At 50.3% G+C, this 12,852-nt stretch overlaps 1 protein-coding gene across 5 annotated transcripts in view; it reads right to left on the reverse strand.

Annotated features, from left to right (window-relative positions):
* The window catches only part of LOC129822389 (ubiquitin carboxyl-terminal hydrolase 32-like), a 116,776-nt gene that overhangs the window by 49,122 nt on the left and 54,802 nt on the right, over positions 1–12,852 (reverse strand). For all 5 annotated transcript variants that reach the window (XR_008754483.1, XM_055880637.1, XM_055880636.1 and 2 more), the window contains exons 6-11: positions 9,089–9,220; positions 8,221–8,328; positions 7,648–7,763; positions 6,963–7,025; positions 6,728–6,811; positions 6,102–6,163 (exon numbers count right to left, since the gene is read on the reverse strand). Coding sequence is in view for 4 of the 5 variants with exons in the window: in XM_055880637.1 (XP_055736612.1) it covers positions 6,102–6,163; positions 6,728–6,811; positions 6,963–7,025; positions 7,648–7,763; positions 8,221–8,328; positions 9,089–9,220 (565 nt within the window). In the remaining variant the exon portion in view is untranslated. The remainder of the gene's footprint in view (positions 1–6,101; positions 6,164–6,727; positions 6,812–6,962; positions 7,026–7,647; positions 7,764–8,220; positions 8,329–9,088; positions 9,221–12,852) is intronic.

Raw genomic sequence — 12,852 nt, forward strand, 5'->3', positions numbered from 1 at the left:
GGGTAAATAGTGGGGAAAGTAGGGGAACAGGGTGGGAAGTAAAGGGGCTTGCAGGGGGGGAGGGGCTGGTTGGATACTGCTCGGGTGTAGCTGCTACATATGCTGATCGTGATGGTTTGGTGCGCTTTCTTACCTTTTTATTGAGTTACAAGTTATGCAGGCCACCATAGGAACTACAAATGAGAGGGGGGCGGGGCTCACATTCACTTCCTGGAATGTCAGGGGCTTAAACGAACCAATTAAGAGAGGCAAGGTCCTAGCCCACTTGAAAGCACTCTCGTCTGATATTATATTTTTGCAAGAAACCCATCTGAAAAATAATGCTCACAGCAGACTTAAATGTAGGTGGGTGGGGCAAGTGTATCACTAACTTCTCTGCCAAAACGAGAGGCACAGCGATTCTGGTACGGAAAGGAATTCCCTTTCTACATAAAACCACTATTGTGGATAAAGAGGGTCGTTATGTGATCGTAATAGGAGAGATCCACTCTACTTCTGTAACTCTACTAAATATCTATGGGCCAAACATTGATAACCCCTCTTTTTTCAAAAGAGTCCTTGCCCTGATTCCAGATATCTCCCATACTAACCTGATCATTGGAGGGGACCTTAACTGCGTGCTAGACCAATATTTGGACAGATCCTCTACCCGGCGAACCCCCACCTCCTATTCAAGTGAATTCTTGAATACCTATATAAAGAATTCTAACTTATTTGATATATGGAGGATCACTAACCCTACGGGCAGGGAATACTCCTTTCACTCTCATGTTCACAATGTTTATACTCGAATTGACTACTTTTTGGTTGATGCTAAACTACTCCCCTATACCTGTAATGTGAAGTATCATGATATTATAATCTCGGACCACAGTCCACTCACCTTCTCCCTGAGATTGGGTGACATGGTACCAAACGAGAGGGTCTGGAGGTTAAATCCTCAGCTCCTCACAGAACCAACATTCTGTGAACATCTTAAAGACCAAATAACATTTTTCTTTGATACCAACGACAACACAGAGACTTCCCCAGCATTACTGTGGGAAACACTTAAGGCTTATTTGAGAGGCTGTATCATCTCCTATCAGACTGCCAGGAGTAGGCAAAACAAGGGAAAATTGGTAGAACTGGAGGGACAAATTCACTTGCTGGATAGGGAGAATGCTAGACATCCATCTATGGAGAAACATAAAAAAAGTACCTCTAAAATTTGAATATAATCAGACTCTCTCAGCTAAAATTGCTAAATCTTTTCTCTACGCCAAGCAACAATATTTTGAGTTTGGTGACAAACCACACAAATTACTCGCCAGACAACTTCGAAAAATTGTGAGTGACCGAATGATTCACAAAGTTAAGTCTGCATCTGGGGAATTACTCTCTTCCCCCAAAGACATCAATGACAGATTCCGTCAGTTTTATGAGACTCTATATACATCTAAAGCCGATTCTAACCCCTTAATTATGCAAAACTTTTTGGATGACTGTAATATTCCTGCCCTGAACCAGGAAGATTCTAACTTCCTGAATAAGGAAATATCTCTTGAAGAAATTCGAGAAACAATCAAAACTCTAAAGAGTGGCAAGACCCCGGGCCCAGATGGATACCCGGGTGAATTCTATAAAACATTCAGCAACATGCTCTCTCCCTACCTGCACAAAATGTTGGTTCAGTCCAGAGAGGATGGAGCTCTCCCATCTACTTTGGAGGAAGCATTCATTACAGTTATACATAAGAAGGGTAAAGATCCGGAAGAGGTAGGGTCGTACAGACCAATATCCCTCCTCAATACAGACCAAAAGATTTTAGCAAAAACTCTGGCTAACAGGCTTAGCACTTTAATTGGCAAACTGGTCCATTCGGACCAGACCGGCTTTATCCCGAACAGAAACTCATTCTTCAATCTCAGGCGCCTCTTCAACATTATGTATTCTCAGAGGTTACCAAACATGGACCTTGCCGTTATATCTCTTGACGCCGAGAAGGCTTTTGACCAAGTTGAGTGGTCCTATCTATTCAAAGTCCTACATAAATTTAATATTGGAGATGGGTTCATAAATTGGATCCAGCTTTTATATAGGAACCCCTGTGCGAGAATACTCACTAACCAATCATTGTCGCCCCGATTTAACCTCTACAGAGGGACAAGGCAGGGTTGTGCGCTGTCGCCGATGCTCTTCGCCCTAATCATTGAACCTCTCGCTCAGACGATTAGATCTGATGCAGCAATACACGGCTATAATACTAAAGATACTCTAAATAAGATTTCCCTATACGCAGATGACATTCTCCTCTATGTAACAGAACCCCAAGCTAGTATTCCAGCTATTCTTGATGTGATTAATTTGTTTGGTACCTTCTCGGGATACAGAATAAATTGGAACAAGAGTGAATTAATGCCCATACGGTTACAAAACACCTCCTGGCTAGAACATCTTCCACTTAAGTTATCTTCAGAAAAATTTACCTATCTAGGAATTGTAGTTACCAAACAATATTCCTTACTATTTAAAGAGAATTTCCCCTCGCTGATGCAAAAACTAAAAACAAACATACAATTTTGGAGAACTCTCCCAATTTCTCTGCTCGGAAGAATTAATGCCATTAAAATGGTCTTCCTCCCACAACTGCTCTACCTATACCAGAACATCCCAGTATTCATACCTAAATCCTTTCATAAACAACTGGACTCAATTATCAATCCTTTCATCTGGGATTATAAAACACACAGGATAGGTAAAAAACACCTCTGCAAATCCAAGATGGAAGGAGGACTGTCTCTCCCAAATTTTATATTTTATTATTGGGCCGCTAACCTCCGTGCGGTTACGTTTTTGCTGGATGACGCACGTCCGTCACCCACCTGGCTTAGTATGGAGCGTGAGGAGTGTCACCCCTTCTCTATTGGTGCTGTGATTTTGTCGCCTGTCAATCTGGAGAGGTCACTTTATCGTAACAATCCTATTATACATAGCACAGTCCGAATCTGGAAGCAAATTAAAACCCACTTTGAGCTTAGACCAATGTCATTCATGCTCCCTGTTGCCAGGAACCCCTCCTTTGCCCCCTCCAACCTTGATAACACCTTTGAGCAATGGGGAGAGTTGGGGATAAGTACCATAGGGGATTTATATATAGAAGGGACCTTTGCTTCCTTTGAGTTGCTGAGGGAAACTTATAATCTTCCCAGAAATAACTTTTTCAGATACCTACAAATCAGAGACTATGTTAGGAAACACCTCCCAATATTTGGGAACGCTAAGCCTTCCATGTTTGACGGATGCATAAAAACATCCCCCACCTCAGACAAACTGATATCTCGTTTATATGACTCTTTTCAATCGGTTAGCACACCCTCTACAGAGGCCATTAAGGCAAAATGGGAGGAAGAACTAGGGACTGACATTTCGATGGCAGACTGGGAAGATAGCTTGGAGTATATCCACACCTGCTCCATTAACTCCAGACATCGGCTCATACAATTCAAGGTATTACACAGATTACACTATTCCAAAACCAAACTGCATAGGATATTTCCTGATACATCCCCTATGTGTGATAAATGTCAGGCTGCACAGGGTACACTTCTCCACTGCTTTGCCCTATGCTCTAGCTTGCATGGTTACTGGTGTGGAATTTTTAGGATCCTCTCTGAAGTTCTGGAGACTTCAATTGACCCAGACCCGCTTCTGATAATCCTGGGAGTGTCTGATTCCCTAATCGGACTAACCAACCCCCAAAAACAACTCATCTCTTACAGTCTCATTTCGGCAAAAAAACTAATCTTGTTGTTCTGGAAAAAGAGGGAAGCGCCCACTACCAAATTATGGCTCAGCGAATTGGCAAACACTGTACACTTAGAAAGGATTAGATATATTCTGAACAATAAATTATTAACATTTGATCAGATCTGGCAGCCTTTCCTCTCTTACTTGGACCATTCGGCGCTGTGAATTTGTACTTTTTAACGCACTCTCCATTGTAATATTTTAATCCACCTCTGGGCAGCACGTGCTGGCACCGCCACCCGAGCAGCGGGGAGGGGTATAAGGGGAGAGGGATAAAGGGGGGGAGGGATAAAGGGGGGGAATAAGGGGGGGGTGACACCCACCCTCTTTCTTTCTACCTGTCCTTGTTTTGTATGTCTTGTTTTGTAATAATTGTTTTGTACCCAGAACTCTGGATCTTTTTATTTCTGTCTGCTCTTTTATGTTTAGTTAAAAATTGTATACCTGCCTTTCATACCTATACACCATTCCTGTGTGTGTTCAATAAAAATATTTGAACGAAAGCTTTAAACTGTAGAGGTGTAAAAACCTGTTTAAAGAGTTCTTCAGGAGAAAGAGGATGTGAACGGGAAAGGGGGATACCTAGTCAGTTGTACAACACATTTAACCCAACCCCTCTGAATCAGGGAGATGCGGGGGGCTGCCTTAAAAATCGGCATACACGTCGTCGGCGCCCGGGGATCAGTGGGTTAACAGTCTTGTTCAGGGGCAGAAGGCGCCCGGGGAACAGTGGGTTAACTGCCTTGTTCAGGGGCAGAAGGCGCCCTGGGAACAGTGGGTTAACTGCCTTGCTCAGGGGCAGAAGGCGCCCGGGGATCAGTGGGTTAACTGCCTTGTTCAGGGGCAGAAGGCGCCCGGGGATCAGTGGGTTAACTGCCTTGCTCAGGGGCAGAAGGCGCCCGGGGAAACGTGGGTTAACTGCCTTGCTCAGGGGCAGAAGGCGCCCGGGGATCAGTGGGTTAACTGCCTTGCTCAGGGGCAGAAGGCGCCCGGGGATCAGTGGGTTAACTGCCTTGCTCAGGGGCAGAAGGCGCCCGGGGATCAGTGGGTTAACAGTCTTGTTCAGGGGCAGAAGGCGCCCGGGGATCAGTGGGTTAACTGCCTTGCTCAGGGGCAGAAGGCGCCCGGGGAACAGTGGGTTAACTGCCTTGTTCAGGGGCAGAAGGCGCCCTGGGAACAGTGGGTTAACTGCCTTGCTCAGGGGCAGAAGGCGCCCGGGGATCAGTGGGTTAACAGTCTTGTTCAGGGGCAGAAGGCGCCCGGGGATCAGTGGGTTAACTGCCTTGCTCAGGGGCAGAAGGCGCCCGGGGAACAGTGGGTTAACTGCCTTGCTCAGGGGCAGAAGGCGCCCGGGGATCAGTGGGTTAACTGCCTTGCTCAGGGGCAGAAGGCGCCCGGGGAACAGTTGGTTAACTGCCTTGCTCAGGGGCAGAAGGCGCCCGGGGAACAGTGGGTTAACTGCCTTGCTCAGGGGCAGAAGGCGCCCGGGGAACAGTGGGTTAACTGTCTTGTTGAGGGGCAGAAGGCGCCCGGGGAACAGTGGGTTAACTGCCTTGCTCAGGGGCAGAAGGCGCCCGGGGATCAGTGGGTTAACAGTCTTGTTCAGGGGCAGAAGGCGCCCGGGGAACAGTGGGCTAACAGTCTTGTTCAGGGGCAGAAGGCGCCCGGGGATCAGTGGGTTAACAGTCTTGTTCAGGGGCAGAAGGCGCCCGGGGAACAGTGGGTTAACAGTCTTGTTCAGGGGCAGAAGGCGCCCGGGGAACAGTGGGTTAACTGCCTTGCTCAGGGGCAGAAGGCGCCCGGGGATCAGTGGGTTAACTGCCTTGCTCAGGGGCAGAAGGCGCCCGGGGATCAGTGGGTTAACTGCCTTGCTCAGGGGCAGAAGGCGCCCGGGGAACAGTGGGTTAACTGCCTTGCTCAGGGGCAGAAGGCGCCCGGGGATCAGTGGGTTAACTGCCTTGTTCAGGGGCAGAAGGCGCCCGGGGAACAGTGGGTTAACTGTCTTGCTCAGGGGCAGAAGGCGCCCGGGGATCAGTGGGTTAACTGTCTTGCTCAGGGGCAGAAGGCGCCCGGGGAACAGTGGGTTAACTGCCTTGCTCAGGGGCAGAAGGCGCCCGGGGATCAGTGGGTTAACTGCCTTGTTCAGGGGCAGAAGGCGCCCGGGGAACAGTGGGTTAACTGTCTTGCTCAGGGGCAGAAGGCGCCCGGGGATCAGTGGGTTAACTGTCTTGCTCAGGGGCAGAAGGCGCCCGGGGATCAGTGGGTTAACTGTCTTGTTCAGGGGCAGAAGGACAGATAGTTGATGTGTATACCTGATGATTTGTCCCTCCTCTTCAGCAGTGGCAGGTCGAAGCCCCAGGACAATGTGACAGACCTGCAGAAACACAGACAGAGGGGCATGAAGAGAAAGCCCCAGGCCTACAGAAACACAGACAGATGGGCATGAAGAGAAAGCCCCAGGCCTACAGAAACACAGACAGAGGGGCATGAAAAGAAAGCCCCAGGCCTACAGAAACACAGACAGAGGGGCATAAAGAGAAAGCCCCGGGCCTACAGAAACACAGACAGAGGGGCATGAAGAGAAAGCCCCAGGCCTACAGAAACACAGACAGAGGGGCATGAAGAGAAAGCCCCGGGCCTACAGAAACACAGACAGTGGGGCATGAAGAGAAAGCCCCGGGCCTACAGAAACACAGACAGAGGGGCATGAAGAGAAAGCCCCGGGCCTACAGAAACACAGACAGTGGGGCATGAAGAGAAAGCCCCGGGCCTACAGAAACACAGACAGAGGGGCATGAAGAGAAAGCCCCAGGCCTACAGAAACACAGACAGAGGGGCATGAAGAGAAAGCAAACTATAAACTGAGGGGGAAACATGGAAACAGACCTGGAACAAAACATCAAATGTGTGTTGTGTGGTGTGTGGTGTGTGTTCTGACCTGGAATAGCAGGTTGAGGAATTCGTTGGCCAGAGCACTGTTCACACTCCAGATCTGGTAGTCCTCCAGGGTCAGGTGACCCAGCTGTGTGTGAGGTTCAAAGGTTAAGTCAAAAGGTTAGGGTCAAAGACAAGGGTTAAAATGTCAGTGGACAGCAGCAGTAGCATTATGAGATATTTATCCAATCACGTTACAGACACAAAAACACCTATTATATATCCTAGAAGAGTCTCACCGTGGTCGTGTCGTGCATCTTCAGGATTCCCTCCACTATGTCCGACACGTTGGTGAGCAGTTCCTGAAAACAGGATAATGAGAGTCAGAACTTAGGTAAGGTACTTATCAAACCCAACCACCTCCATTACATCATCCATTTAGCCTGTATCCCAGCAGTACTTACAGGGAGCGGTGTCCAGCAGTACTTACAGGGGGCGGTGTCCAGCAGTACTTACAGGGGGCGGTGTCCAGCAGTACTTACAGGGTGTGGTGTCCAGCAGTACTTACAGGGAGCGGTGTCCAGCAGTACTTACAGGGAGCGGTGTCCAGCAGTACTTACAGGGAGCGGTGTCCAGCAGTACTTACAGGGGGCGGTGTCCAGCAGTACTTACAGGGGGCGGTGTCCAGCAGTACTTACAGGGAGCGGTGTCCAGCAGTACTTACAGGGGGTGGTGTCCAGCAGTACTTACAGGGGGCGGTGTCCAGCAGTACTTACAGGGAGCGGTGTCCAGCAGTACTTACAGGGAGCGGTGTCCAGCAGTACTTACAGGGAGCGGTGTCCAGCAGTACTTACAGGGAGCGGTGTCCAGCAGTACTTACAGGGAGCGGTGTCCAGCAGTACTTACAGGGGGTGGTGTCCAGCAGTACTTACAGGGGGCGGTGTCCAGCAGTACTTACAGGGAGCGGTGTCCAGCAGTACTTACAGGAAGTGTGTCCGTGCGATTGTCCTTCCACACTTCCAGGAGTGCGGCTACCATCTCGTGGATTTCGTCTCGAGACAGAACCCCATCCCGGTCCACGTCAAACACTTTGAAACAAACTGGGGAAACACGAGAGAGAAAGAGAGGATACAAAAACACTCTATAACATAACATTGTAGTTTCTAACTACAGACTCCTCAAGCCGCAGTTATACCAAATATGTTGTGCTAGTCATCTGTATTCCTCCGTGTGATCTGCAGTGAGTTACTTAGATAATTAACTGGAGTCTTAAGTTTCCAATATCTGCTGCCATTTCCAAGCGTGAAAATGTAATTTCAAGGCCAGATGAGAATCTAGACGACAGGATAGATTACATACTAATGACTATTCAGAGGCAGTTGACGATCGTAAAAAACAAAACCAACCACATCTATATTTTCACAACATAAGGAGATTGGGGAAAAGCGCTGCAGCTCTTCCACTCACACAGTACACACACCATAACGTGTGAAAGGAAGCCTTAGGTTAGGAAATCACTACTCTCTACCTACTACAACAGATCAGAGCAGCTCTTACATTTCTGCCTCTCGGCGACGGGCCCCCGGCAACAGGCAGACAGGCCACAGGAGATCTCCTTAAAGTCAATGTGATTGTCCCGGTTCTCATCAAACGCATGAAACAAACCTGGAAAACGAGATCAAAAAAGACAAGTTAACCGTGTTCTACTACAAAATGGATATTTGCAAAAAGAGAAAGAGTTTTGTGTGAAGGTTTGGTATCAGATCTTTTGGGAACTCATATCGAACCAAAATCACAAGGATCACATTAATATTCATAAACATGGGGACTGAAAAAGAAAACATGGCCACTGGCCTGGCCTTGAGGAAAGGCGTGTAAATCCCTGCCCACTCGAACAACCTTTATTGTGCCTCGCTCTGGGACCCAGTGTAGTGAGAGGAAGCATCTCTAGCGGCTACTACTGAAACACGCACACGGCCAACGTTCTCCTGTTCTGGTCAGTGTTGACATCGTTGTCTTTGTAATCAAGTTAGCTTGCTAGCTAACGTTAGCTGTTAACCTTGCGTGTTTTACAATGTCAGCTATAAGCAAACGTTTGCGTCAGCTAGCGCAAAAGAGAACTTTTCCCAAGGCCGGCCCAGCAGCTATCGCTCGGCCAAACCCCCATGTTTTCGTTCAACAACAAAACCTCTTACAACACAAGCAGTGGGTCATAGTTCAAACGACAACATGGTTTTAACATTGAGAGACCATCAAAACGGGCTTGTCATCTAAATAATCCACACACAATATATACTCATACAAATTATGGCATGTATACATGATTGTGTGTGTATTACTGTGTTTGAATGTTCATGGGTGACCGTCTAGTTATGTCCCCATAACATCCGGCTGGCATCAAAAATACATCAGAAATATGCCATACCTTCACTTAGCGAAGCGTGAATAGGAGGAGAGACCAGCGGGACAAAGGTTTCCAAGTCAAAGCGTCCGGTCCTGGACTGGGCTTTCAACAGCCAGTAGCGTTTCTCCAAGTCAATGATATCAGACTCTTCTACTGCAGGAGGAGAGAAGAAAAAACGCTTTTATATAAATAAAATGTAAAAAAAAAAATGGCAAGCAACCTAGAGTGTTTTTTGTAGATTCGCCGAGCATCTTCTCACTAGAACAAAAGTCACATGACCTAGCAGTGTTAGTAAGGAAAGGAAACAAAAGTGTCACCCAGTATCAGATAATCTCAATATGGTGGACTACATGGATGGAGATATGGAGCCATGCCCGATGACGTCAACACGCTTCACGGTTCCATTCTGATGGACATATGGACAGTTTTGTTCACGAGCAGGTCAGAGGACAGTTGTCTCGAGTAGCCTGGTCCCAGATCTTGTAAGTAGGGTTGCAAAATTCCAGTAACTTTCCCACAAGAGAAATCCTGGTTGGAGGAGACAAGATGTCCTGCTTATTCCCCTGATTCCCGGGAATCTTACAAAATCGAGATTTCTAGGAAACTTGGGGATTCTGGTTACCGGAATTTTGCGACCCCCATCTGTAAGTGATTTAGTCTATCCCGGTTAGTCTTGAGGTGAGACCATGACTCAAACGGCAGGGCCAAGGCTCACTAGGTGTACCAATATAGCTACTGTTAAGTATGAAACCTGCCAGCCAGCCCCAGAGTCAGAGATCCTAGTTCATCCTCCCACTCCACCGCACTAATCCACAGCTTTACACTGATACGATTAGCCTACGGCTCGCTAGCTCATACTAGCACAGGCTTCCCTTTCCACCGCACTGTCCCATGAGTGATCCCATACATGTGACTCAGACAGGTGTCAAAACACACACACAGAAATTAAGACTGCGCCCCTACATAGTACACTACTAAATAGGGCACCATTTGGGATGCAGTTCCAAGTCATATTCACTCTCTGACAGGAGAGGAGACCATTCCGGATTTCAACCACAAATCCAAGCTGGTTCTTAAATCTCACTGCTATGGTCGACATCCTAGTTTGCTGTCCGTATTTATAAGACGGATGGGTCAATAAGACAGTGATGCCACTGGGGGATAATATCGCCAGCCTAAAGCAGTGAGCTGCAGATTGGGATGTGTGGGTGGATTGAGAGGAGCTTTTCATCTCCCTCCCTACATCCATCCTCTGCCCCTCCCTCCGTCCTCTCCCTCCCCCCCTCCCTCCATCCATCTTCTCCCTCTCCCCCTCCATCCCTCTCCTCCTCCCTCCATCCATCCATCCCCTCCCTCTCCTCCTCCCTCCATCCATCCTTCCCCTCCCTCTCCCCCTCCCTCCATCCATCCATCCCCTCCCTCTCCCCCTCCATCCATCTCCCCCTAACTCCCTACATCAGTCTTCTCCATCCATCCTCTCCCTCCAACCATCCATCCTCTCCCCCTCTACCCATCCATCCATCCTCTCCCCCTCCAACCATCCATCCATCCATCCTCTACCCCTCCATCCATCCTCTACCCCTCCATCCATCCTCTCCCCCCTCCATCCATCCTCTCCCCCTCCATCCATCCATCCATCCTCTCCCTCCCCCTCCATACATCCCTCTCCCCCTCCATCCATCCCTCTTCCAATCCATCCATTCTCTCCCTCCATCCATCCTCTCCCTACAACCATACTCTCCTCCTCCCTACATCCAACCTCTCCCTCCCTATCCCACTCCATCCATCCTCTCTCCCCCTCCATCCATCCTCTCCCCCTCCATCCATCCCCTCTCCCCCTCCACCCATCCATCCTCTCTCCCCCTCTCCCCCTCCATCCATCCCTCACTCACTCCATCCATCCTCTCTCCCCCTCCATCCATCCTCTCTCCCACTCCATCCATCCTCTCTCCCCCTCCATCCATCCTCTCTCCCACTCCATCCATCCTCTCTCCCCCTCCATCCATCCATCCTCTCTCCCACTCCATCCATCCTCTCTCCCCCTCCATCCATCCATCCTCTCCCTCCATCCATCCATCCTCTCTCCCCCTTCATGCATCCATCCATCCATCCTCTCTCCCCCTCCATCCATCCATCCTCTCTCCCACTCCATCTATCCATCCATCCATCCTCTCTCCCCCCCCTCCATCCATCCTCTCTCCCACTCCATCCATCCTCTCTCCCACTCCATCCATCCTCTCTCCCACTCCATCCATCCTCTCTCCCACTCCATCCATCCTCTCTCCCCCTCCATCCATCCATCTCTCCACTCCATCCATCCTCTCTCCCACTCCATCCATCCTCTCTCCCCCTCCATCCATCCATCCTCTCTCCCACTCCATCCATCCTCTCTCCCCCTCCATCCATCCATCCTCTCTCCCACTCCATCCATCCATCCTCTCCCTCCATCCATCCATCCTCTCTCCCACTCCATCCATCCATCCTCTCCCTCCATCCATCCATCCTCTCTCCCACTCCATCCATCCTCTCTCCCACTCCATCCATCCTCTCTCCCCCTCCATCCATCCATCCTCTCTCCCACTCCATCCATCCTCTCCCTCCATCCATCCATCCTCTCTCCCCCTTCATGCATCCATCCATCCATCCTCTCTCCTACTCCATCCATCCTCTCTCCCACTCCATCTATCCATCCATCCATCCTCTCTCCCACTCCATCCATCCATCCTCTCCCCCTTCCATCCATCCTCTCCCCCTTCATGCATCCATCCATCCATCCTCTCTCCTACTCCATCCATCCTCTCTCCCACTCCATCTATCCACCCATCCATCCTCTCTCCCCCTTCATGCATCCATCCATCCATCCTCTCTCCTACTCCATCCATCCTCTCTCCCACTCCATCTATCCATCCTCTCCCCCTCATCCATCCTCTCCCCCTCATCCATCCTCTCCCCCTCATCCATCCTCTCCCCCTCATCCATCCTCTCCCCCTCCATCCATCCTCTCTCCCCCCCCTCCATCCACCCTCTCTCCCCCCCTCCATCCACCTCTCTCTCCCTCTCCCTCCATCCATCCATCTCTCCCTCCCTCCATCCATCCCTCTCTCCCCCCTCCATCCACCCTCTCTCCCCCCCCTCCATCCATCCTCTCTCCCTCCCCCTCCATCCATCCCTCCTCTCCCCCATCCCTCCATCCACCCTCTCTCCCCCCTCCATCCACCCTCTCTCTCCCCCCCTCCATCCACCCTCTCTCCCCCCCTCCATCCACCCTCTCTCCCCCCCCTCCATCCACCCTCTCTCCCTCCCTCCATCCATCCCTCTCTCCCCCCCTCCATCCACCCTCTCTCCTCCCTCCCTCCATCCACTCTCTCTCCTCCCTCCTCCATCCATCCCTCTCTCCCTCCTCCCTCCATCCACCCTCTCTCCCCCCCTCCATCCACCCTCTCTCCCCCCCCCCTCCATCCATCCCTCTCGCTCCCCCCTCCATCCACCCTCTCTCCCTCCCTCCATCCATCCCTCTCCCTCCCTCCCTCTCACTCCATCCATCCCTCTCTCCCTCCCTCCATCCATCCTCTCTCTCCCCTCCCTCCATCCTCCCTCTCTCTCCCTCCCTCCATCCATCCATCCTCTCTCCCCCCTCCATCCACCCTCTCTCCCTCCCCCCTCCATCCATCCTCTCTCCCCCTCCCTCCATCCATCCCTCTCTCCCCCCCTCCATCCACCCTCTCTCCCCCCCTCCATCCACCTCTCTCTCTCCCTCCCTCCATCCACCCTCTCTCCCCCCCCTC

Source organism: Salvelinus fontinalis, chromosome 24 (genome assembly GCF_029448725.1).
Source record: "Salvelinus fontinalis isolate EN_2023a chromosome 24, ASM2944872v1, whole genome shotgun sequence".
Classification (NCBI taxonomy): Eukaryota; Metazoa; Chordata; class Actinopteri; order Salmoniformes; family Salmonidae; genus Salvelinus; species Salvelinus fontinalis.